The sequence below is a fragment of the Ornithodoros turicata genome, chromosome 7 (assembly GCF_037126465.1).
Source record: "Ornithodoros turicata isolate Travis chromosome 7, ASM3712646v1, whole genome shotgun sequence".
Lineage (NCBI taxonomy): Eukaryota > Metazoa > Arthropoda > Arachnida > Ixodida > Argasidae > Ornithodoros > Ornithodoros turicata.
This window is the reverse complement of record NC_088207.1, coordinates 41,019,815-41,044,347: the sequence shown is the minus strand read 5'-3', so window position 1 is coordinate 41,044,347 and position 24,533 is coordinate 41,019,815. Positions and strand designations below refer to the sequence as shown.

Genomic DNA, 24,533 nt, shown 5'->3' with positions numbered 1-24,533 from the left:
GTCGGCTGCGAGCCCAGAAAAACTGCCGCGTAACGGGAGAGCTCGTTAGGTTGATCCGCGTTCGTGAAACCCACCCTGTGCAGGTTACGTTTTTAGTTTGTGAACGAAAGTTCGGGTGCAGCTTCAAGCTGCGAGACAGCTTTGACATGGGATATATGGAAAGGAGGTATTTAGGCAAAAATCGGTGTTTCTTTCTGTTTCTATAATCCGCAAATGCCATACTACAGAGCTTGAAGCGGAGTCTGTGAAGAGCCTATTTTAATGGGGTTGTGGCACCTTGATAGATGTAGTTCAATGCATCGCTGCAATGCAAAAAGGACAACTTTATTGTGAGATGATGAATGGGGAGTTTCATCCCCTGGGTATTAATGGGGAGTCCCCTAGATTGCGCTGAAACAAAGGATGAAATTTTGGGAGCGATCACAGCTTCTAGTACCCTAGATTTCAGTTACTCCCCATGTTAGACGCCTGACCCTGGAATCCACTCCCCAGTACTGGAGATAGTTCCTAAACTTCACCGAGTCTTCCGCGCATTTAGTCCCGAAAGAACTCAAAGTACTCCTTTTCTTCTTAGTGTGCACTCTGAGAAAAAAATGACTAAATCGGGGAGCGATTACAGCTTCTAGTCCCCTAGATAGCACTTACTCCCCATTTTAGTCCCCGAAGTACTAAATCTACTCCTTTTCTTCTTAGTGTGCACCCTATTTTAGACTCTTGACCTTGACATTTACCAGCCTTATGGCGGAGTGGGTAAAAGCATCCACTCGCTCGTGATTACTCCAAGGTCGTGCTACAGTCTGGGAGGCGGTGGGTTAGAACTCTACCACTGACTGTGCTGTCTGAAGTTTTCCTGGGTTTTCCGACAGCTCTTCCAGGCGACTGTCGGCACAATTCTCCCTGAAGTCGTCCAAGGACGCATACTAACCCCCCCCTCCTCCCCTGCCTCCAACTCCTTTCTGCTGACCTCTCTCTGTTTGTCCACGTCTGTACGCCTGCTTCGCGGCGCTAACATGAAATCCGAAAGAACCTTGAAATTTTTACTCCCCAGCACTCCTAACAGTCCCTAAAGTTGGTAGAAGTTTCTATGCATTTAGTACCGGAAGAGACAAATGGTTGCGGCATAAGCTCCCCTAAAGGACCACCATTACTCCCTCTTTCTTAGAGTGTCTTGAGATCAATTTTCGCACATTAGTGGCCTCTAACTTGTCGAACACCTCCTATATAAGAGGAATACACGTGTGCTAGAAGGCTCTTTTCGAGCCCCCCCCCCCCCTCACCCTCTTTCTGTTCACGGGTTGACATTGATGACAAAGCAATTTCCAGCATAACTACTGTTCTACAAACACGTAAATACGCATACTTAATTCATGAATTGATAAATTTCGTTATCGTTATTATATGAAGGCGCGACGAGGTTGTATACCATAAACTGTTACGCACAGCGTGACATGTCAAGTTTAATCGAGCATTTGCATAGTGCCATTCACATCCGGCTCTTAGGAGGGCTTCCTCACACAGCTGTTGGGCGCTTTGTGTCGACCACAATTCAGCCGATTGGTTAAATGAGCGACACGGGGGCATTAGAGGCGTATTCATAAAGTTGTTGTAATAGCATGGCAAGGAAGCAGTGTCGACGTCGCGCGTGCAAACGATTGCCCCACCATCGGGGCATAGCTCACCTGTGTTTAAGTCCGCCGCTTTATTAATGGGACGAAGGCAATCGCGGTGTACTTTTGGGCTTTTGTCTCTCGTACAATACGTTGTGGTTACGCATCAAGCGTTGTGTTAGAGCGCATCCATGATTCGGCTATGGATACGTTTAGCGAGGGAAACAGAGCGCCGAGTGACTTCAGCCTTTCATACTATTTTCGCGTCATCTATGCGCCGCTAAGCAATGGTTGACTACCTAATGGGAGAACCTTTTTGCCTTCTCTGTAATTCCATACTTTAGCAATTTGCCAGTCCTGGCGAGTGAAACGTCGTGCTGTATCTTCCGCCAAGTAAAGCGCGTTCTTTTTTCTTCTTATATATATATATATAAACGTGCCCTTCCCTACGCCGGGCTGACGAGTCCCAAGTAGGACGAAACAGCTGTACTCGGCTGGGAGTGCACGATCAAATTGTAAACATGCGCTCGACGTGCAGCCATAGAGCATTAGCTATTTTTCCTTTGTATATGTACTTGCTGGCTTGCACTGCGGCCTCCACAGGTGGCGCTGTCACCGTGGAACATTGACGTCTCGCCGAGACGCACTATTAGCGCCGACCCAAGATCGCGTCACTTCCCTACGCCGGGCTGACGAGTCCCAAGTAGGACGAAACAGAACATCTGAACAGGGTTCGAGTCGCAACGCATGTGTACGAGATGATTTCGAAATATTAACGCATTATATCTTAAGAACTCCCAAACACAGTGGAAGAATCGTGTTGAAGTCTGCCCACAATGCGTAGCGAGCGACACAGCTGTCGCTGTAGTTCAGCTGCGAGTACCAAAGCTCGCACTGCTACTATTTTTTTTTTTTTCTTGATCACGTCACCATCACTCGGATTTTTTTTTTTTTCTATGTGGCTTCCCCTTTCACTTACAAGTTAGACAAAAACTTAGCACACACGCAAAACATTACGCATGCAGCTAGTACTCTGAAGTACCGCAAAAGAAGCAACTACATTCAAGGCGTTCGTTTTTAGTAGTTACATATTTCTTTTCCAAAAACTTATGAGAGCATCATAGATGTTGTATTTGCAGGCCGCTTATATAAGGCAAAACGGAGAAGAGAGCATGTAACTATAGTAGATGACTAATTACTCAAAAATATACTAATCAAAAATACAACATTAGAACAAATCGAATAAAAAGAACACCCTCTCCTGATCAAGAACAGGAAAATAAGATCAACATACGATAAAATAGCTATTTTGAAGCAAAAACGCCAGGTCGCGAGGCGCCGGTATTTCGAAGAGAGACTGCTCCTCTACGACTCTAACTATAAAGTAGATACAATAAAATATATGTTATTTTCCAGTACTAGACGCAGAATCAACTGAGCGTAACACAGCCGGACATCTGTGTTCTACCGCAAAAACCGCGAAGCTTCGCGAAAATTATACCTCATCGATCGCTAGCGAATTGCTGAGTTTTATTTTCTATACTCCTTTACGCGCTCTACGTATAGTCTCTTATACTATACACATTCATAGCACTAATAAAAGTAAACGCTATGCAAAGTACGCCAATAAATAAATGAATACTAGGTAATTGCAGCACTGAAACAACGCCCTGCATCACCGTGTGCATTCACCAACGACTTGCAGCTTTATTACACCTCGAGCTTCTCATTTACAACGCTTTGCGCATTTACAGCTCTGTTTTAGGTTTCCCACTTGTCGTATTCAATTTTTACAGCTACGCTCTCGCGGCCTGTGTTTCTTTGTTTTTTTCCTCGTCCCGCCAGACCGCAGTACAAGAAAGAAAAACGGACATTCGCGCAAAAAACAATGATCTACGTAGCAAACAGTGCAAAAAAAGAAAAAGAAAACATGAGTACATGTGCGTCAAAACGGAAAAGTGAAAATATCACAAAGGGCCAACGTTTTCCCTCTCTCGCTTCTCGGATGATATATCACTGCAAAAAGCTGGGCAGACGTCGTCGTTCGTTGGAATATATTGGGGGCTGTGAAACGAAATGAAAACGCGAAAGAAAAAAAAAGCGATGCGACTGTACGGAGCGCTCCATTATATAATCTATTGGGGGCTCGCATCATCATTTTGTTACTGCCTTCGCGATAGCCAATGTTATATGGCATACGCATACAGGACTTAAAGTACGATACTTTGTGAGGCTTGCCAGGCGCTGACATTGAAGCTGTCGCGCAGCGGATGATGCCGTGCCCTCATGTTTATGGCCGTTGCCTTGCCCGAACGTGACATGTGGCTTCCCTGCAATGCGAGGGTTAGGAGAAGCTGGAAAAAAAAGATTAGAGGAAAATAAAGGAGGAGTGATGCTGTGTCGCAGAGGAATAGGTGGGAAAGGAGTGCATGCTATAACATGTCCCAGGCGCGTGGGACGTGCTATGCACTGCGGGCTGTGGGACAGATATTTGTGGGCAATGCGCTGGAACAGGCGAGCTTGCAACAGTATGTGCGCTGCCGGTCATCAGGCAGAACTCTCCCGAGTTCACAACAATTAACAGACTCCAAGTTCGTGGGCCCCACTCCGAACTACGTACGGTCCGCACGTGCAATCCCAATGCGGCACTTCACCGGACAACATGCTCAGAACCAACCGGATTTCACTGTAATATAGTTCTCTTTCTTGATTAGTAGAACGTGAGAACCGCACGGCTTTTTATGACAGTCCGGTATCTGTTAATGGCCGCAAAAAGCAGTACGTCCCGCTCTTTCGCCTCAGTCTTCCGCGTTCCTGCGAATTATGTAAGAAACATGCAGTGGCGGGTGCATTCAACTGCGCTGGAAATAGCAGATAGGAAACTAATTTTGCACCTCTCCCATGCCCGTCTCGCTCAAACTCCGAAGCGGTAAGCATACCATTCGGCTGAATGGTTGGCATAGGACATGCGTTTCTGGCGTGTATCAGAGATTGAAGTCGCCACTCCATCCGTCCGGATGAGATCGTCCGGCGAAGTGTCCCTATACAATAAATACATAACATGTCGTCAGCTCCGGAGTAATTCTTCCCCGACTGGCGCCAGCGCAAACATCATACGATGTCCAGCCATACTTGATCAGACAGCTCCCCGCAACTGACACCCACAAGAAGACGTCGAAGGATTTAATGAGACCGCCTGGCTTCAAGCATGATAAACAGCTCGGAGATGATCCTAACGCTCCTCCCATCAACGGAACTATTATGTCTTCAGTGGGGCGATCACACATCGACCCAACTGCACTTGCCGCCCATGTAGCGGTGGTGCTTCGTAACAGTATTAGGCGAACACCAGCCCAAATGGAGATAAAACAGATGGAAGCGTTCTAGTAAACCACACTTACTGATGACACTATAGCGTACCGCAGACACTGTAGCGCGGGGAGAGTTGCGTCGTTGTACGGGCTACATTTAGAGGACAACGCACTCGTAATATCGGTCCAGAACGTCAGAAAATGTGCTACTGATAAGCAAGCCAGCGGAACCTTTGTATCTAACGAGTTATGAGCAGTTGCTCGATTATACTACAAGCTATACGGATGATTAAATCATTTGTTGCAGCGTATATTGTATATACAATATACAGTGTATTGTATGTACAATATCATTTCAGTGGCTGAAAACGTGGTTACACATCGCTCTCCTGGGACCATATTAAACGTATTTTAGGTATGGACGTATATTATATAACTATATATAACTATATTATAGAACTATAGTGTAGGTATAATACTATGGTTTATTAACACTGTGGTATAAACGTACTATGTTAAACATATTGCCATATTTATGATTTTTGTGTACCCGACGGAAGCTGCACGCAGACATTGCGGCAACGAAGCCGGTATATGAAAAACGCGTAGCAGATGGTGAGCGCATTAAACTGCATAACGCAAGATGCGTACAAGATCAAGCTGCGCGTGCTTGAAGTTAATGTGATCCAAAATGCCCACCTTTTTCCCAATGCGTTCTCACGACTTTTACGTATCGCGTTTTAAATTCCATCTTTGTCTCTTCATTCCCAGCATCGCTAACTAAATTGCACTGGGAATTCAGCGTGCTATATGTCTACCGGTTTGACGAAACACTATGTGCTATCTTCATCTGCATTTCCCTTCTATCACGTGCCAAACCCAATTTCTGTTCCGAAGAGAGACACAACTTAACTGTATAACTTGAAACAAACATGCTTCCTCTTCCAGATCACAAATCCGAAAGCTATCCATATCTGCCTCAGAACCACCCTTCCGAGCACCATTGGCAAAGCCATGCCTCCCGCTGTCATAGCTCATAGAAGTGGTCGCACTGTCGTGGTAATTTGTTAAGGCAACTAGGAGCGTTAATAATGTGGTAGCTACGTCGTCTGCAGTGGTCGTGTATTAGAGCAGGAAAAACGAAGCAAACTGTGCTGTCTCGGAGAAAGATTGTCGTAATAAATGGCACGAACATTAACTCGTGCTCTCTCCAGCGACAGTGGAGGTAGTGTTGCGAATGCATTGTCATCGTGCTAAATAGGAAGGGGGTATTATCCTGTTTGTTAATGAAACGTTGTAGATGTCCTCTATTTTAGCACAGAATACCACTGAAGTGATGAAAGTGAGAAAACATGTCTTAAGTAAGGCTGTATATTTGGATATTTTGCCAATAGGGTAAGTAAGATACCTTTATAAGCGTGCGTACCTTTATAAAATTGCGTACTTGTATCCCACTCCTGCTATAGCGCCTAGTGGCGCCCGCAGTATTCAGAAATAAATATGCCCAATACGTATTGTGCCGTGTCATTTACACTCCCTAAAGCGCTACAAGGCGTTTTATATTCCACATTCCACAAGTACGTAACTACTACTAAAAGGCTTCCAGTGGCATCGAGGGGCATTTTCTTTTTCTTTTCTTCTTTTTTGATGGTTCTCACCACCACCCGCAGGCGAGAGGCGATTGAGGCACACAAACTACGTATCGTGACGCAAGATGGCGTGGTGGAAACGATGACTCGAGTAAGTTTAGGCTGCACGGGCCTCCACCACTGGTGCTTCCAGTGGCGGCTAATCGTATTGTGGCCATCGAACACTTTCACACAGAAGCAGGAATATGGGGAAGGGAAGGGAGCGTTGAGTGCGAAGGCGGCACTGTATCCATCCAAGCTATTCTGTGGCTTCTGTGGTTGCCACATAGTTCAAATGGCTTTCTGGTTAGCAGGAAACAGCCCTGTCCACAGGAAAGTATAAAGCCATTTTACACTATAGCAAAAACACATTACGAGATCATCTTTCTCTATTTTTCCTTTTTTTTTTCTTGGGGGAAACCAAACTCCTTCTATTGCTTTCATTGACAACTTTTAATTGCAGTTCGCGCTTTGACTACATCCTTCGATGTGAATTACTCGCATTCCTCACATTAGTAAAGCTCCATCGAACACGACGAAGAATGATACAAGTATTTTTTTTATGTATTATAATCTCTCCGGTTCTGTTTCCTTGCATGTAGTTCATAGTTGCTTAGGGTTGGTTCTTAGCACGGAATTTTGAAACTGTGTGCGCGTTGATGACGTATTTCAGCTACGCTTTCTGAATTTGGTCTTCGGAGCCGGTAAGTGAAATCTGGTGCCCTGCTGGAAACATGTCGGAAATACACTGAAAAACTCTTCGTCGTCATTCCACAGTAAAGGTAATCAGCACTCAGTAGATCAGCACTCAGGCCGGCGAACTTCTTTTAAATACTTTGCACATGAAAGAGAAGGATTTCTCACATCATTATAGTGTGAGATCGCCGACACACGCTGCTGGAAGCAATGTTTACTTCGCCACATTACTACCGTCACCAACGTCGAACCTGCGATCTTAAACGCAGGGCCAGGGTTGCCGAGGCCGTTATAATATGTTAGACGATATGGGTCGCATAATATCATATTGTGGGCTTATAGATTAATTATCATTGTTTTTATTCAAACTAAGTTAAACAAATGCATATCTGAAAGGCGTGCGGTGTCGATTATTATGGACTTTTCTTTAGCAAATCCTTGATGAACAGAAGACGTCTCCAAGCCTGTGTTTGGCCTCCTGCTTGAAGGCTTGTGCAGTTCCCATGGAAGTCTTCCAAGTTTACGTCGTAGGCAATCCAACCGAGTCGATGCTTCTCAGCGAAGCCAATTCGCTGAACTGCAAGCGTCATCTGTAAAGCAGTGCTTTGTAACCAGAGGCACCAAAATGCTTTCAAGCGCACGTTAGATGCAGTGTCCAAATTCTGCGCACTGCAGTTTTCAGTACGTTGTCCTGCTCCCATCCTCAAACGCTTATTGGCTTACCTTCTCTAGTATGGTGTTTTCTGTCTCGTACGTACGCCAAATTCCGTGTTCTCTTTCCATGTGATAAAGCATGACGTCACCTTCAACCTGATGCGTAGGTTTAGAGCAAACCTTCGAGAGGAAAATGACAAAAGTAAAAGTAAAAAGTAGTTAAAAAGTAAATTAAAAAGTTAAAACCTTCCGCTTGTATGTGCGAAATGCTTCTGCAACTGTACGCGGGAACACGATGCATTTTTTAAATCTTTTTCCAGGACACAAGAGGCAATAGTCTGCTCTTTCACCATCTCACATTAGGGTGAAGGAAAGACGCGTCTCCGAAGATGCGCGATGAACAAAATAAAGAAAAAATTGTGTTCCTCCACGAATTTTTTGTGGACTATCTATCGAACGGGCTTTTGTTCTGAAAACGGCTACGTTATCAGGTGACCGAAGGGAATAAATGTTCTCATTGGGACAACTTCGTAGCTTTTATAATTAAAAAGTTAATTAACGATTTTTAGGTAACTAGTCATTCGAGGTTGAGCAACAGATGGCCAAGAACGTCCGCCGGCCCAGAGACGATAGAAGTGAAAACTTGGATGCCTATAGCCCTTATAGTTTATTATGAAAAATATGTACCGCAAAAAAAGACACCCTGTATACTAAACGTATATAGTTTTAACCTGAAGCAAAGGAATGAGAACCGGGCAAAATATTTCGCAATAATTTCTCCCGAAACAAAATTATGCGAATAACCGTAATAGAATCGATACGGAGTGTTACATATGTGTAACTTCAATAGCAAATCCCTTCCTCAATGATCCCTTATGCCATGTTGTAGACGCTTCAAATCCTGGTACGGAAACACAAGTTCGCAGATTTAGAGCGCCAGTGCACATTTTCTTACGACACCATTGCATGAGGGGCAACTTATTCCGGTGCTATAGTGCTGAGCACTCAGCTAGCACCGGAACACTTACCTTATAATAGGGCACCATTCTGCTCGAGGAACATTCGACACCTTTCAAACTTGCGGTGTCGTTGCTGTTGTCCGTGGGAACCCTGAACTGCAGCGCTCCAAGGGACATGGACAGGAAAAAGGTGACGTCGGCCCCTTGTCCTTGTTTGATCACATCTGCCGCATCTTGCTTTACGTACGATGCAACCGAGAATTCATAATTTAAGTTATAAACCACATTCACGAACATGTGTTCTATGGGACAACCTGCCCTTCAAAATTAGTCCGTGATACGATACACGCTGACGTTTATGGATATCTGCCTTAGCAGCTTCTTAAATTAAAATGCTAAGAAAAATTCGGTCTGGTCATTCATGCACGCCACTATCCGCTGGGTTTGGCAAGCCCAAAATGCACACTACGCTGAATATCAGCCATTCACCACTTATCTGCACTTCATTTATCCAAGCTCTCGAGCACCTCAACTGCACGTGTTATAACTGGCTCACCATCGACTGGAGCGATTGATCATTCAGCGCGGATGAGTTCCATGCACTGATAGGCTCCACAAAGCACTGTCCGCTTGTTGTCGCCGGCGTGTGCGACACCATTATGTAAAGGTCCAAGTACCTGTCGGGGAAATAGCTTTGGCTTACATCAAACGATCTACATAACGCGATTGAACTATATATTCCGCTAGGCTGAACTGCACTTTTTCTATTATTCCGCATCAACGCCGCGAAGCAGCTGTGACTTGAACTGCACCTAAAGTGTTCCTACAGAATAAATCTCGTACTTCAGTCCCTACCGATCCAATTCAGGTTCCGATTCCTTTGCAATTTCAGGTGCTTCAAACTGTACTCTCCCAAAATATAGTTTCCCCGTGTGAAGCTATAAGAAGCACCATAAAATTAATTTACAGTTTCGAGAAATATGACGACATGGGATGCCCAATCTCTCCAACGCGTCTGGCAACATGCTCCACGCTTTTTTGCCCCAGCTCCCCCACTTTAGTGGAATAAAATTGAATTGAATTGAATTGAAAAAAAATGTAGATTTCTGTCTCCTTGCCACAGCTTCACTGGCAGACCTCCAGCGTACAATGGTCAGAAGACGACATTTGTTGATAATACTGGCGACGGGGTAACTTCGTCAATCATCCTGGCTGTTACACTGCGGCATACAGGGAGCATCCCAATGAAGGCTACTGAGGGATGCTCACACGTCTTGTGTGGTGGATAGTTGGTCTGTGACTACCCGATTGCCAGAGCAAAGAGGACTATACAACTCTCCCCCTCCTGTACCACCATCATCTTTGTCCTCCCTCCTTCACCCTTCCCTATTCCTCTTCCCTGGGTGCACCGAGCCACAACACCCGATGGAGCAGCAATAAAGATATAGAGTCAATGCAGAAGTAGTAAAGACAGAAGGGAGCTTTCTGCACGCGTGTTCGGGACGAACGCAGGTATAGTCTGCAGGCAGCGCGGTAGAATAGCACTCAAATGTGAAGTTTACGTAATAAGCTTGATGATTCTAGCATTGTGCGTCAGATGGATGTGTGTGCGCATGAAGTGTACTGTCAACACTGGATCCAAACATTCAACGGTCTTTTGTTGGTATCACGTTCCGATAGCAATCAGCAACTTGCCAGTCTGGCCCAGTTTTTCAGAGGAGGCTTTGCTCTACCCATCAACTGTCCTGCTAAGATTTGTACAAACAGACGGGGACACATTTACACTTAGGATCAGGAGCAGCACTCGCGCAAATTATCCGTTGTCTATTTCTCCGTCTGGGAGTAAATTTGCACTGTTATGGAATATACCTCATTCTGTAAATAAATGAAACGCGATTCGTTTGCATACCCTGTTTGTTGTCGTTGCACATTAACGAATGCAACTTCTTCAACTGACTCACTCGCGACTGTCTATATAGATCTTTCTTGCCTCCCCTCGAACCGTGTTTCCGTACCCTCGGAAACAGGTGGGTTTTGTTTTGTTCTGGGCTGCTACGAACCGTGGATGCATGCTGCCGTGTTTGGCAGGGGTAGTGTGTTTAAACTCTGCAGTTTTCGACTACGTGGAGTGCGGAGTGTAGCACACGGTCAAAACTGTCCGCAACGCATAGCGTTCTCCGTGAAAAGCAGCGGGTGGCAGCTCCGCGGGGACAAGATGGCTGATACCATGGTTTTTGGAAACGCTTCGTCTATAGTAGACTTCGCAGCCTGAACGTGACACTGCAACCCACAAACTAAGGAGGCACGAGTAGCGTGCAACAGTAATTGCCCCAGAAATTGACCTCTGGGGAGGTGCCAACCTTCAAGGCGTGGCGGAGGTTTTATGGATACATGTGCTTATGGGTATAGCGCATTGGTAGCCGAGCTGTAGTGTTCAGGGGACTGCTGCAAAAGCTCAGGGAGCGAATCCCTGGCGTGCGCAAGCACTCCTCAGCGCCCTCAACAGGAGACATCGCGCGCAGGGCCACTCTACTACGTGCCCTCATCACACTATACTCTTCTAGTCACTGTACCCCAACGTTGCTAGGAGGAAGACGTCGGTCCGCGATGACGTCACCTACACTTGGAAAATGCGAAACTATGAAGTACTGAGTTCTTTCGAAAATTCGTGGAAACTTGTAACGTTCGCTGACGGTAATTATATTTCCCGTACTGAGTCTTGGATCTGGATTGATTTTAAATAAACACAAAATCTAAAAATCATATTTTTTCGTAGTGGCCCTTTAAAGGAGCAATGAGGTGGCATTTAACATCGCTCGGAATCCTGCCTCGTTTGTCAAACTGTCCACCAGGAGTCACCATGCAAAATATTTTCGCTCTGCGGTGCGTTATAGCTGTGCAATCGAATTTACAAAAAAACAGTCGTAGAAAGCAGCCGCGGACGGCCGACACGATGCTCTCGTGACGTGGTGAAGGTTCCGCGCCTTGTTTTTGTTTTTTCTTCGCAGCTCACGCGCCGCTTATGCATGTTTGAGCTGTGCCGCTGTACGTCACTGGTCACGTGAGGGGAGTAGCATACGTCACGACGTCCTCTCGTTCTGCGATGCGCTCTTTTCACGACGAAACGAATATTGCAAAGGTCACCTACGCTCATCGTTCTTTCGCAGGAACTCATTTTGTAATAGGAAAATTTATTAACGGTAACAACACACACACCCGAACACCCGAAGCACAACATACAACAAACAGTTACAAGTATAGAGACAATATTATGTACATTCCCTTCACAAAATATTTACACACACTCCGTGGAGAACACTATGCGAAAACAAAAACAACAACAAAAAATGACGGTCACTTTAGTGCTCCTTTAAACGAGCAAAGAAGGAATTAACAAGCATTTATCATTGATACAAACCTTGCATGATGGTTTACATTACAAAATATTTGTCTTCTCCCTGCGCAATTAAATTTACAGAAACCAGAGTCAGAAGCGGCGTGGCCTTGGAGAACCGGCACGATACCACGGTGTGACGCAGTGAAATCCGTGTGACGTGCATCATAACCGTAGCGAGCATCCGCGAGGTCCCATTCCCGACAGAAAGTTCGTTTGCTACCGGAAATGGCGCTGCGTTGCTTGCGGCGGCCTCTCCACGTCACGGAGTGACGTCAGCATTACGCGTTCTCTTACGCTCTCTCTGTACAGGGTGTGCCTTTTTCCTCTCATGCGCGCCCTGCAGATGATATTATATATGATCGAAATGATCATATATAATCCAGAGCTTATGTTGTTGCTCCTCCTACAGCTGTGATTGCTCGCTTCAGGTAAGCTATGCCCAATTTTCCTCAGGTATTTCCTCGGAGAGTTTTCGTCACTTTTGGAGGACAAAGCAACTTTCCTTTTTTTTTCTTTTTTTAATTAACCGAGACTCGTGTTAACGGCCTGCAGTATGGTGTTCCACAAATTCCAACCTGCGCAAATTCCAAACTGCGCCTGCGCAGTCCCCTTGCTACTCCCAACATCAGACACTTCCGTTCAGTACCTAGTACGCGATATATTTTACCCTTCTCATTTTTGAAGACTTACTTCAATATGTCATATGAAAGACGAAGAACATCTTGTCTGGTTTCGTTCTTGTATGTTCTGATAGCTACCCCTATGAACGTGACAGGATGCACCCCTTCATGAAGAAACTTTTCCTTGATTTCCTGAAAGAGCAGTAAATCACATGGAAAAGATATTGCCGTCTTCAGAAAACGTAATTCGATTTCCCTTTTGTCTGTGTCGTTTCGTTCAATGTCACGGCTATGCGTAAATACACTTTGAAGACACGAGTCTTGCTGGATTTATTAGAAGCGACCCACATTCGCTCTACTCACGTGTCTTTTTTTTTTTGTCTTTTTTTTCTTTTTGTCTATGCTATGTATCCGTCATTGTCAATTGTGATGCAGTTATGCACGATATACTTCAAAGCAGCGCTGCCTACGAGGTACTGAAACGAAACAAAGCTCAGCAAAGCAAGGTCCATTGGAAAGGTAAAACTTGATTGGCAACGGTATTCTGGATTCGCTGACTACCGCACGAATGTTATCGCACCTACCGCTGCGCAGCTGCACACTGACCTTTTAAGCGACCGCTATACTATTTTTTTTTTTCTTCTTCTCCGGTGAAATTTGAGCACTCATTATGGTTAGAGATGCGAGGCTTCGATCAAAATAACGAAAAAACAATTGGGTAAAAACATTTCTTTATTTTCGTTTCTTTCCTCGGCGTCGGAAAGATTGCCTAAAGTTTCTGATACCGAAAACAAAAAATAAGTATTTCCTTAAGAAATATAATGCATAAGCGAGACCAAGATTGTCAGTTTAGTCGTTCTAGTCGACTTGTGCATTGTTTCATTCGACATATGTCTTGGTTCGTTTTTCGCTTATTTTGTATTTTTTCAGTGAGACCAAAAAATAAAAAATAAAGCAATTCCACTTCCTCTTTACGTGATGGACGCTCGCACACTCATAAGTCCTACTCACTGAACAATGAAAAGGTAGTTTGTCTCCAGTTTCACTCTCTCTCTCTCTCTTTCAATTATTTCTAGAAAGTAAAACTGGGAAAGCCATTCTTCAATTTCAGCAAGCTAAAGTTACCGGGAAATTTGCCTCGCTGTAAGAAAAAAAAAAACTTTATGCATGTCTCGTTTAATTTGCCTTATGCTAATGGATACATTGACCTAAACTTGTTATACAGACGTTTTTCTGTGTTAAACGAAGAAACTCTATGTGTATGATATGTATTAATTACACTATGATTTGTTCTCTAATGTTCGCTAACACATTTAAGTCGTCCAATAGTGAAATTTTCGTTGTGGGTCTTTTACAACTTTCTTCCCCCCGAAAACAAACTTTTTAATCAGTTCAACATTTCTGGAAATTTTGAAATTAAATTACTCTAACTAAATTCATGGTGCTGCACTCAAAAAACTGAACTTAAGCGCATGGAACGCTCTGCGCTAACCATCGCCACGATTGATACACTCTTAAAACTGAACTTCACCGCATAGCACGCTCCCAGCCAACCATCGTCTCGAATGACATCGTTATCTGCCGATTTATTGAAAACGAGAGGCGTCCGCCTTTTTTGGGACACTTATGCTGTTCATAATTGTCACAAAAAAGGCGTACGCCTCCCATTTTCAACAAAGCAGGGCAGATAACGATATCATTCGAGATTATGGTTGGCCAGAATCGTGCTCTGCGGTGAAGTTCAGGTGCGGTGAGTGTAGGGTTATCGCTTCTGATTCGAAGAGAGAGGGGGCCGTACGCCTTTTTGTGTAAATTTGGATCGATGATAATTGACACAAAAAGGAGTACGCCTCCCTCCCTCCTCGAATCAGAAGCGATAACCCTATCATTTGTGGAAAGGGTTGGCGCAGAGCGTGCTATGCGGTGAAGTTCAGTTTTTAGAGTTTAGAACAAAGATCAACTGGCCTCCCCCTCCCCTCAAGCGCTTGAAAAGAGCTTTAACACCAAGCTTGGTAAAGCACGTTCGGAACATGCAGGCAGGGCCTAGTTTCACCAACGTATAAACAAACTGTGGGATTCAATTGCCGTCCTCAGTTCAAAGAGATATTTGGAATGCCGTATAGCTCGTGCGGAGGGCAGCTCTAGAGCCCTGCACGGGCACGGGCCCCCGACCCGGCCCGTGGGCCGGGCCGTGGCTTGTCATTGGCTGTGTGCTCCGGGCCGGGCCCTGCCCGGGCCGACGAAATACGCCAACACCGCGGGCCGGGCCGGGCTCGGGCCGACAGAAGACGCCAGCACGCCGGGCCCGGCCCGGGCCGACAAACATGTTTCCGAGAGTCAGGCGCGACCGGGTCACGCAGCTAATTCCACGCAATGGAGGACTATTAGTTCCTATCATCACGTGCTCGCGTCATTCGTGTGCATAGTATTTGCAAAAACAAGCTAGGGGCACTGCACTATGTGAATGATTCGACCCTCTATAACATTCTCAAAGCCACTTTACATTGCTCCTGACTCCTCACGTATTTCACAAACACGTTCGCAAAGCTTGGTGAGAGGGGTAAGGATTGGGGTAAGGAGTTTGTCGACAGCACCCTCTACATCCACAAAAACTTGGTAGTGTAACGATAACGCGCTTGCCAGCGTGCGTCCTGGATTTAATTTGGTATCGTGCTGTTGTGGTGTTAAACCGACAGTTCTTGTACGTTTGTGGCCGTGTCTTCTCTTCTTATAAATTTGTGTGATAAGCGCTTGAAACGCGTACGTCACGGCTGGAAATACTGGGCCGGGATCTACGCGCTGAGTCACCAGGCCAGGCCGGGCCGGGCTGTATGCACTGGGCCATCGGGCTGGCCGGGCCGGGCCGCGAAAAAACATGAAGGTCCGCGCCCGGGTCGGGCCGGGCCATTTTTCGAAGCGCCCGGGCCGCGTCGCGCCCGGAAAAGTCGGCCCGTGCAGGGCTCTAGGCAGCTCAGCGACATGCGAGTAGTAAACATACAATTTTAGAACTTACCCTAAAACAATCGCGTAACATATACGCCGCTTTAGTGAACGCGTGCAGGTCCATTTCAATGTACGAGTATCCATAGCCTCCGATTCCCTCCTTGGCGTATTTAACCACAGCTGCTGCCGCCGTGCTGCCCGTCATGAAATCGATAGTGCGATGTAGGTCTTCGTATTTGAAAGATATTAAGAACTTGCTCCGCTTGGCTTTCTTTGCCTCACGAAGGAACTCGACGAACGATTTTCCTGGAACACACACATACACACACAAGATCGAGGCGCAAGAAATGTTCACAAAAACGAGTGTGCGTCATAAAATGTTCCGTACTCTCCTAAAACGGAACTTCGCGACATAACATGCTGAGGAGGAAAACCTCGCACAGAATGATAGAATTATCACTCCTTGTTTGCGGAAAGCGCGTGGCGTACGCTTTCTTCAACTTTTTTTTTTTAATTCCGGGTAAGCGCCGCGAAGCAACTGTGGCTATGAGCGGCGTACAGATGTGGACAGATGGAGAGAGTACAGCAGGAAGGAGTGGGCAACAAGGGATTAGTATGCGTCCTGGGCCGGCTTCAGGAGTAACTGTGCCGACATTCGTCTGGAAAGTCTTCCGAAAACCCAGAGAAAACCTCAGACAGCACACAGCTGGTGGTAGGATTCGAACCCACCACCTCTCCCAGTCTTCAGCGCGACCTTGGCCACCACAAACGAGCGGGGACGCCTTAACCCGCTCGGTCATGCCGCTGTTTTTTTTTTTGTTTTTTTTTTCTAACTGCATAAGTGTTCCAAAAGGGCGTATGCCGTTTTTAACCAATCAGGGGGCAGAACGATGTCATTCGGGATGGTGATTGGCCAAGACCGTGCTCTGTGGTGAAGGCCTTTTTTTAGAGTTCAGCAACGTGTAAACACCAGTCCATATGTGGTATACACTCCGTGCTGAGCTGTAAACTTACTGCTTGTGACGGGATTGAGAGATTTGCCAACAAAGCGCGCATGAGCGAATATTGTGTAGTCGCAGACGCCATCATCCGGCAGGGCAGCCCTCATTTTTCCTTGTCCTGTCACGCAGGCCAATGGTGGGTATGCTGCAGATACAAGGCAATTATGTTGTAGCGTTTATGCACCTGTAGTATCGTTTTCGCTAAAGTTATTTTTGCGCCTATAGAACCTTGAAGAGACAAAACCGTTCCAATTTCTGTGCTCGATTGCGGTTCTCCTGCATTTCAATGCTCAGGATGCAACAGAACCAATGTGAAGAAGGGGCGGGGGGGATGTCTGAATGAATGGCGACTTTGCGAAATTGAAAAACTACCGGGGGAAGCTCCAGTTGAGTAAGCGCAGACAAGGAGTTCCAAATCTGTACTTCTTTGTCGTAACGGAATCTCTACGTATACGGTGCTTATTAAGCCTACATGCGAGACGATTTTCATGAAAAGAATTCCGACAGCTAAACACAACTCTGCCGAAGGAACAGGACCACGCCATAATGCGGGGATGTCTTGGGACATAGTATTGCAACTCCATAAACTGCAAAAAGAAAAGAATGACGATCCTGGCGACGTTGCAGTAACTCGACACAAGGCTGTTTCATATCTCTTCAGTGATCTCTATAGAGCCAAGTGCTTAAAGGGACCCACTCCGTTGTACAATCTCACTGTCACATCTTGACCTAAGGATCTGTCCGGACAATATCGCCATAGCCATCCGCTCTGTTTGAAGCTCATTCGGGACACTCAAATGTTGCTTGAATGTGATCCAGCCCGCTTATGAGTGGAGACAACCGCAAGGGAAGGCGCTGCGGTTGCCCTTCGAGAACGAAAGAGGGAGCCTAGTTGAAGCTCACTGGGCTCTATGGATCCCCGAGGACGGAGCGAAATACGACGACCGAACGATAACTAACACCAAGATGACAACACACACTGTGCCAAGTATATAGCACTACAGGCGCCTGAGCCAACTGGCAGTTCGGAAGTTGCAGATCCCGCGCTCTGCTTTAATTCGCGTTTATGCGGGTCTTCTAATAATTAGCATAACTTTTCATTCCCTTCGGAGGAGATAATAGTTAATCCTCCATAGCAGTGTTTCTTCAGCACATTTCTCTTTAATCAGTACCTCTCAAAAGCACTTACGCTTCCTCCGTATCTGGATTGACGGTACAGCAATCCTAGGAGTAGAGGTATTCGGAACTCTTGATGTACTAGTTGAAGCTAGATTCGTTATTGGTCCCCTGCTCGCTGTTGTTGCTCGAGTGGATGTTGCTAAACCCGTCGTTGGAAATAGTGTTGTTGATGATATACTCCTCACTATTATTGTGGGCACGCTTTTTGTGTCCGTGAGGAGTGCTCCGGAACGGCTAGTCGCTCTTTTAGTTTCAGTCGTTCTTCTTGTTTCATCTTCTCTGGTCGTACTAGTCGAAGCCGTAATTATTCGTGTTGCTGAAGTATTTATTGATTCTTCGGTGAATGACGTAATGTCCGGGAGCGAAGTCCCAGAACCTCTGCCGAGAACAAGTGTAGCTTCTTCTTTCCGAGTTATGCTTCTACCCCGGTCGTTATCATTCGTATTTGGTAGTACTGCATGCAAGAAAGACTGTATATTATTTGTGTAGCGACGGCAACATAATGTAACGGCGGCCGGACAAAATGAGACGCCCTACAACTTTCATTTTTCATTTTATTTGTTGAAGCATGTATAGCACATAGGGGTTCTACTCTAAGGGCGCTTACCGCGCGATCATGTTGCATAACCTTCCCTAGTACCATCGTATCTAGTACTAATAACATACGCCCATATTTACGGGCTTGACAATAGTATCACGTTTCACAAACACATTAAAATAGAACGAGGAAATCTGTTCCTCCGAGAAAAATCAGAGGCCTCAACAAACGCCCATTAGGTATGGTAGGCTAACCTTCCCCTTCGTTATTCTTCAGCACATCCCCCCCGCCCCCGATGGTAGATGTAGATGTTAAGGGGAGAAAGAGAGAAGCGCAGCCGAGCAAGGCATAGGCTAGAGGCCAGCTTCTTCGAAGCAGCTTGGGAAACAAACAGCGTCTATGCACGTATACCTACCAATGCACCAGCAGATGCATCGGATGAGATACACATGCAAAGACAAAGCGTCAGGGGCGATATTCTACCCCATTCCTGACGGTAATGGGGTGAAATGGAGTAATAATAAGTCGCCTCACAGTGACGACCGAAGTCCTATGGTGTCCTTAAAGTTTAGAAAGAGTGATTTTACGGCGGGCTGGATTTAGCTATGGACCAAGCAATTTTGACATGGTGAGAGGGCCCACTTTTACAGAGTGAGAGGACAAATGTGTGCATGGAGTGTTGAACTGCCCTTATACAGGGTGTCCCAGAAAACGTGTCATTGATTTATGATAAAAAAACTACACCACCTAGAGTCATGCGGTCAAGGGCATTTGTTCTTATTGGGTTTTTGCCACCTCCTGATGTGAATGTCGTGTAAGGTAATGTAAATTTTTGCGAGCTTAAGTCGGAACTTTGTCAGGTAAAGGTCACTTTTTTACCCCACTAATGTGAAGAACGTGTCTAGTTTACTCAAATTAATGATAATTGACAGAGATATTCAGGAGCTATCCCATCGGAAAAAATAGCTGAACATCATGCTCTACGGAGCTCCCACAGGATAGCGCACGATGAATTTCTCAGCGCAATCTTTGTCAGTCCGACGAAAGGAGGTTGGAAACCCAGCCCACCCTGGCATCGCAGAACGAGATAACGCAGACATGGCTTATCGCGTCCGACTTTCGCTGGGATAATGCTTTCCCTCTCCAAATTTAAGGAACTGTTACTTTTTCTACTATCACTCTGTGGGCTGGCTTTGGAACCTCCTTTCGTCGGACTCAGAGCGATTGTACTCAAAAAGTCATCGCGCGTTATAGTCCGGTTCTCCGAAAAGCATGATGTTCGGCTATTTTTTCCGATACAATAGCTCCGCAATATTCCTGTCAATTATCATTAATTTGAGTAAATTCGGAACGCTCTTCACATTGGTGGGGTAAAAAAGTGACCTTTACTTGGCAAGTTTCCGAGTTCAGTTCGCAAAAATTTAAACAATTAAACTTAGGTTACACGACATGCACACCAGGAGGTGGCAAAAACCTAGTAAGAACAAATGCCGTTGACCGCATGAGTCTATGTGGCGTAGTTTTTTTTATTAAAATTCAATGAAACATTTTCTGGGACACCCTGTATATGGTCGGGTCACATATCTTTTATGCTCCTGTAAGACGCTATACACATCCCTCTGTTTTCAAAGTGTATGACAGTTCTTGTCCCCGTCGTATATAGACGGCGTACAAGGACGTAAGCCTTGTCCTGTTTGTGGGCAACGAATTAAAAATAAATAAATCGAAATAATTCTGATATATTAATACAGACTTTTCCACAGTGCGTCGTATACACTCTTACAAAATGAACTTCATCGCATAGCACGTTCCTAGCCAACAGGAATCTCCAATAATATCGTTATCTGGCCTGATTTGTTGAAAACGGGAGGCGTTCGCATTCTTTTTTTACACTTATGCGGTTCATTCACTTTTATGGCGTACGGTTGGCTAGGGACGTGCTATGCGGGGAAGTTCATTTTTAAGAGTGTACTTCTGTTGTCGCACGCTATTAACGTCAGAGGTCGATAACCTTTCAGCCTGAGACCTCATTTACCTAGAAGAGTGTCCGTTTCTGCTGATGACGACCTAGTTGTCGAAGTTGTGTTCAACTCCACTGCGTCACGCTCTTCGTCCTTTTGTACTATGGCTATCCTATGTCCTGCAAACAGTTTCGCTTACGCACAACGCACTGGACGAAGTGTACAACGACTTCGTGCTTCTACATTCTATAAAGTAAACGATTACCGGAACCGCCTGGGTGAAATAGCAGCACAAGTCCAAGAAGGGCCACGACGCCCATGAGAATGAAAGCTGCTGCCTGTATGGCGTTCGGCCTAGTACAAGATGTGACATGTTCTCGTTAATTGTCTACAAGTGTCATGGTGCCACTACGCGTTACTGGAAATACCATCTAGGCATCACACATTCAGTGCATAATGCGCCACACCAAAAAATTCAGTAGCGATTTAGCGGTAAATGCGAGATAGGCGCGTCAGCATTAAGCGCCTTTTCCGGTTGATACTTCACTTTCGGGTATCCACCTCCGGTGTAAATCCAACTTCCGGTTGTCCAGCTCCGGTCTGAACCAGACTTCCGCTTGTTCACTACCCGTCTATACTTGACTTCTAGTTCCACACTTTCAATTACTATATGTTAGTTCATTTAATTAACCTTTACTTAGCCCAATTATTTTGAATTACCCTTTACCATTTATCTACCATTTCATTGCCGAAGGTAACCGCAAGTTATCTGAGTACATTAATTAAGTAATTACAATTATCTCCGGTAACCTGCGGTTACCTTCGGTAATATTTGCCCACTCATACCTCTGCCTCGGTGAGGCTTCAACATCTCATACACGGACACACACACACACATACATACATACATACATACATACATACAGCTTTTTCCATTTTGACACTCCTAATGCTAACGTTAGGGCGCACTTATGACACACAGAAACGCAAGAGTGCGCCGCAGAGAAATGGATCTCTTACCCCTGTGATCCTGAAATTGGTGCATTACGAATTTGTGTAAGCATTACAGCGCGGTATCCGACGTCATGATTACTTACCATCAACTTGGTATACTGCGAGCATAAATAAGAAGATAAGTGGCCGCGAAGATATTGCTGCTTGGCCTGCAACTCACAGGGCATGCTACCTAACATGATCATGAACTGACCAATCTGGTTCCGGTGAATGTGATGCGGTATCGCGTTAATTTTTCTATCATCGCAAGCAGTGTTATGCTACAACATCACACCTCCTTGACCCCTTTCTGTTTTCACACGATACGTTCGACGACGTAATCTAACACATTCTGTGTTATTTTATGTTGAGAACGTGTATGGAACGCTGCCTGTGCATATCGCCTATCAGTAATACCATGAGGATGTTGTTGCTTGTTTAAGTTTGGGTTCTTCGTGACGCAACGTGCCAAATTAATTGTTAATTTCGGAAATGTGTTCTTGTACATATAGCGTTACGATGCCTTCAACTAAACAATAATGGTAGGACCTTAGGCCAGAGACCTAACGTCGCGCCTGAAGAACGAAGCGCAAGCCTACAGAGTAAAGCGTTCTCGTATCACTCAAGTCGATCTTTCTTTCACATAATCTACTCGAGACGAGTAGCGAGTCTGCTGTAACAATGCAAGTGAAATTACTTACTTGGAATCACAGGACGTTTAAAGAATTCCTCAGAGTCCTCGTCGTCTGTAAAGTGCATCGTTATGAAATAACACCGAAATAACAAATAAAATAACAATATTTTACTTCCTGGAAGAACCGGCTGCAGTGCATTCTCATGTGTCCGTTACGCGATCGACAATATCTTGCACATCTGCCACCCGGAAACATAATCGGTGGGACATTTGGCGGATCTAAAATATTGCTTGTTCACTCATACTGTCGTCCTCGCAAACATTGACGTAATGTATAAAAAGCAATATGATGCTGCCTAAAAGCATGTCTGCCTCCATGCGACAACATGCGTCTGTGATCGATTTCACCGATTTCACCGATTTGGCTTTTGGTTCCCCTTAGCGGAATAAATGCATGCGGTTGAGGTAACATAGTTCCTTGAGCACTCTGGGTGCAACACCATATAGGCAGCTCATATTTTCGTACCATATTCATCGCTGAGGCTGCTACTGCTTTTCTTCATGTTGGCCGGGCAGTATCGATGTCCAGAATCCCCACGAACCGTGAAACCTAAAGTTACACACAACCCCATAAAGTAAGAAAATGTGTCAGGCTAATGCTCGTCGCTATATTTGTACCTTTTGGCAGTGCTTACGGTGCTGGGTCGGTTACACGATCTGTATTACCGTGTGTGATCAGCAACACGCCAGACTACTAACTACTACTGCAGACTAACTATATACATAGTAATATTAACCAATGGGTATAATACTGCAACGAGGCTCTTTCGACTCTTTCTTACTGCTTTCTCTGCTTCTTCTTCTTCCTCTTCACAGATACTGGTTGTGATGTACAAAGGGAGAACTGGAACGGCTCCAATTTCTTCGTCGTCGCTGTACACAGCATATTCAGGTTCCCCTCTCAGCGGTGGCTGGGTCCGGGAGTGCGGTCAGAATACACAGGCATTGTACACCGTATCTTTTTACACCTCGAGGGTTTAAAAAGATACGGTGTACAATGCCTTGTGTACAATGCCTGGTGTACTGACCAGCTCCCGTGGGTCAGTGGTTCACGTGCAGTGGTTAGCGTGCTGGCCATGTCACGTCGAGACTGGGAGGTAACCGGGTTCGAATCCGGGTGCCGGCTGTGCTGTCTGGGGTTTTTCTTGGGTTTTCCTCAGGCGCTTTCAGACATACGTCGACACAGTTCCCTTAGAAGACGGCCCAGGACGTCAGTCGTGACGTTGCCCACCTCTGTGAGGCCGACAACGGCAAGCCCCTTTCACCAGCACCACCACCTTGAGGGTGTGATTAGCTGCCCTACGGTAACACCTTCGTGGTGTAAATTTCCCACCATAATAAAGGAAGTTTTGTAAAACACCCTTCTAAATGGTGTACGTTGCAAATAGCACCATTTCAAAGGAGGTATTCCACTGAAACCACCATTTCAGAGGGGTGTGTAACAGCTCTGTAAACACTGTGTCAGATCGGTGTTTTGCATACGCGTGTTTTAACACCTTTCATTTGTGCTTGCGGAATAAAAAATAATGTTTATTCACAAAAACACCTTTTTTACACGCTGAGGTGTGTAAAAAAAATTCTGTGTACTAAGGGGGAGATCCTTGCGATATCGCAGTGTCCTTGTGAGAGCGTCGAAATGCAACTTGCTAATGACCACGATGAACGATGCCGAAGACTTTTATGTCACTGAAGATATGTGTCACTGTTGATGTAGAAGACGATATCTTAACGTTATCGGAAAGCTGGTAAGATATCACGGTTTGGTTGGATATAGATAATATTTTCCTAAATGATAAGATATTATCTTTTATGTGAGTAGTGCCATGAATATCTTATCATTAAACTACATGTTACTCGAACAGCTGCATATCTTTCTCGAAATTGCATATTAGGCGTATGCGGCGCAGTTTGCCGATACAGTTGCGAACGTGGAAGAGGAAAATTACTCCAAGTCACCTTGCTCCTGTTCGCTGTTGTGTTGTTGTTACATGCTGCCATGGACATCGTTCCTTCTCATTTTCAATGCACTGTTTATGGTAGCGATTTCTAAACTCCAATGTGCTGCTTCCCTTGAGAGGAACAAAGTCATGGTTCGAGATACAGTGATTTGTTCAATACCCATAAGAGTACCTGAATACTCCTTGAAGTCTAAAAGTCACTGCTCTAAGAAGAAACATTTGTGTAAAAGCGGCAAAACTTCGGTGCAAACTTTTAGATAAAACGTGTAATCTAAATTATTATTAAGGACAGGTAGTTCACCAGGGTGTAAGCTAACTTCTCGGCAGAGACGTCTCTGTGCACTGTTACGGAGCAGGTAGCTTCGTGTGTTCCATACAGAGTCATTGCCTGATA

At 45.3% G+C, this 24,533-nt stretch overlaps 1 protein-coding gene across 2 annotated transcripts; it reads right to left on the bottom strand.

Moving 5' to 3' along the window:
- Nucleotides 1-7,584: 7,584 nt before the first annotated feature.
- On the bottom strand, nucleotides 7,585-23,096 carry LOC135399883 (uncharacterized). Of its 2 annotated transcripts, XM_064631619.1 has the most exons (13): nucleotides 22,800-23,096; nucleotides 22,648-22,731; nucleotides 22,189-22,233; nucleotides 20,760-20,848; nucleotides 20,569-20,673; nucleotides 18,006-18,449; nucleotides 16,830-16,961; nucleotides 15,886-16,121; nucleotides 12,943-13,064; nucleotides 9,412-9,532; nucleotides 8,925-9,092; nucleotides 7,966-8,076; nucleotides 7,585-7,832 (listed from the first exon to the last, which is right to left on the bottom strand). In XM_064631619.1, the coding sequence occupies exons 4-13, from the start codon at nucleotides 20,812-20,814 to the stop codon at nucleotides 7,656-7,658; spliced, it is 1,671 nt and encodes a 556-aa protein (XP_064487689.1). In that variant the 5' UTR covers nucleotides 20,815-20,848; nucleotides 22,189-22,233; nucleotides 22,648-22,731; nucleotides 22,800-23,096; the 3' UTR covers nucleotides 7,585-7,655. The 2 variants fall into 2 exon arrangements, with proteins under 2 accessions (XP_064487689.1, XP_064487688.1); XM_064631618.1 differs by lacking the exons at nucleotides 22,189-22,233; nucleotides 22,648-22,731; nucleotides 22,800-23,096 and adding an exon at nucleotides 21,515-21,573.
- Between the last annotated feature and the right edge of the window lie 1,437 nt (nucleotides 23,097-24,533).

Bases quoted from the DNA above. Each gene is read 5' to 3' on its own strand.
- LOC135399883 (XM_064631618.1), bottom strand. From the start codon at position 21,558: ATGCTTACACAAATTCGTAATGCACCAATTTCAGGATCACAGGG. The intron at 9,093-9,411 runs GTGAGCCAGTTA...TCGTACGTAAAG, and splicing joins ATCAATCGCTCCAGTCGATG to CAAGATGCGGCAGATGTGAT. The intron at 8,077-8,924 runs GTAAGTGTTCCG...TTCCTCTCGAAG, and splicing joins GAATGGTGCCCTATTATAAG to GTTTGCTCTAAACCTACGCA.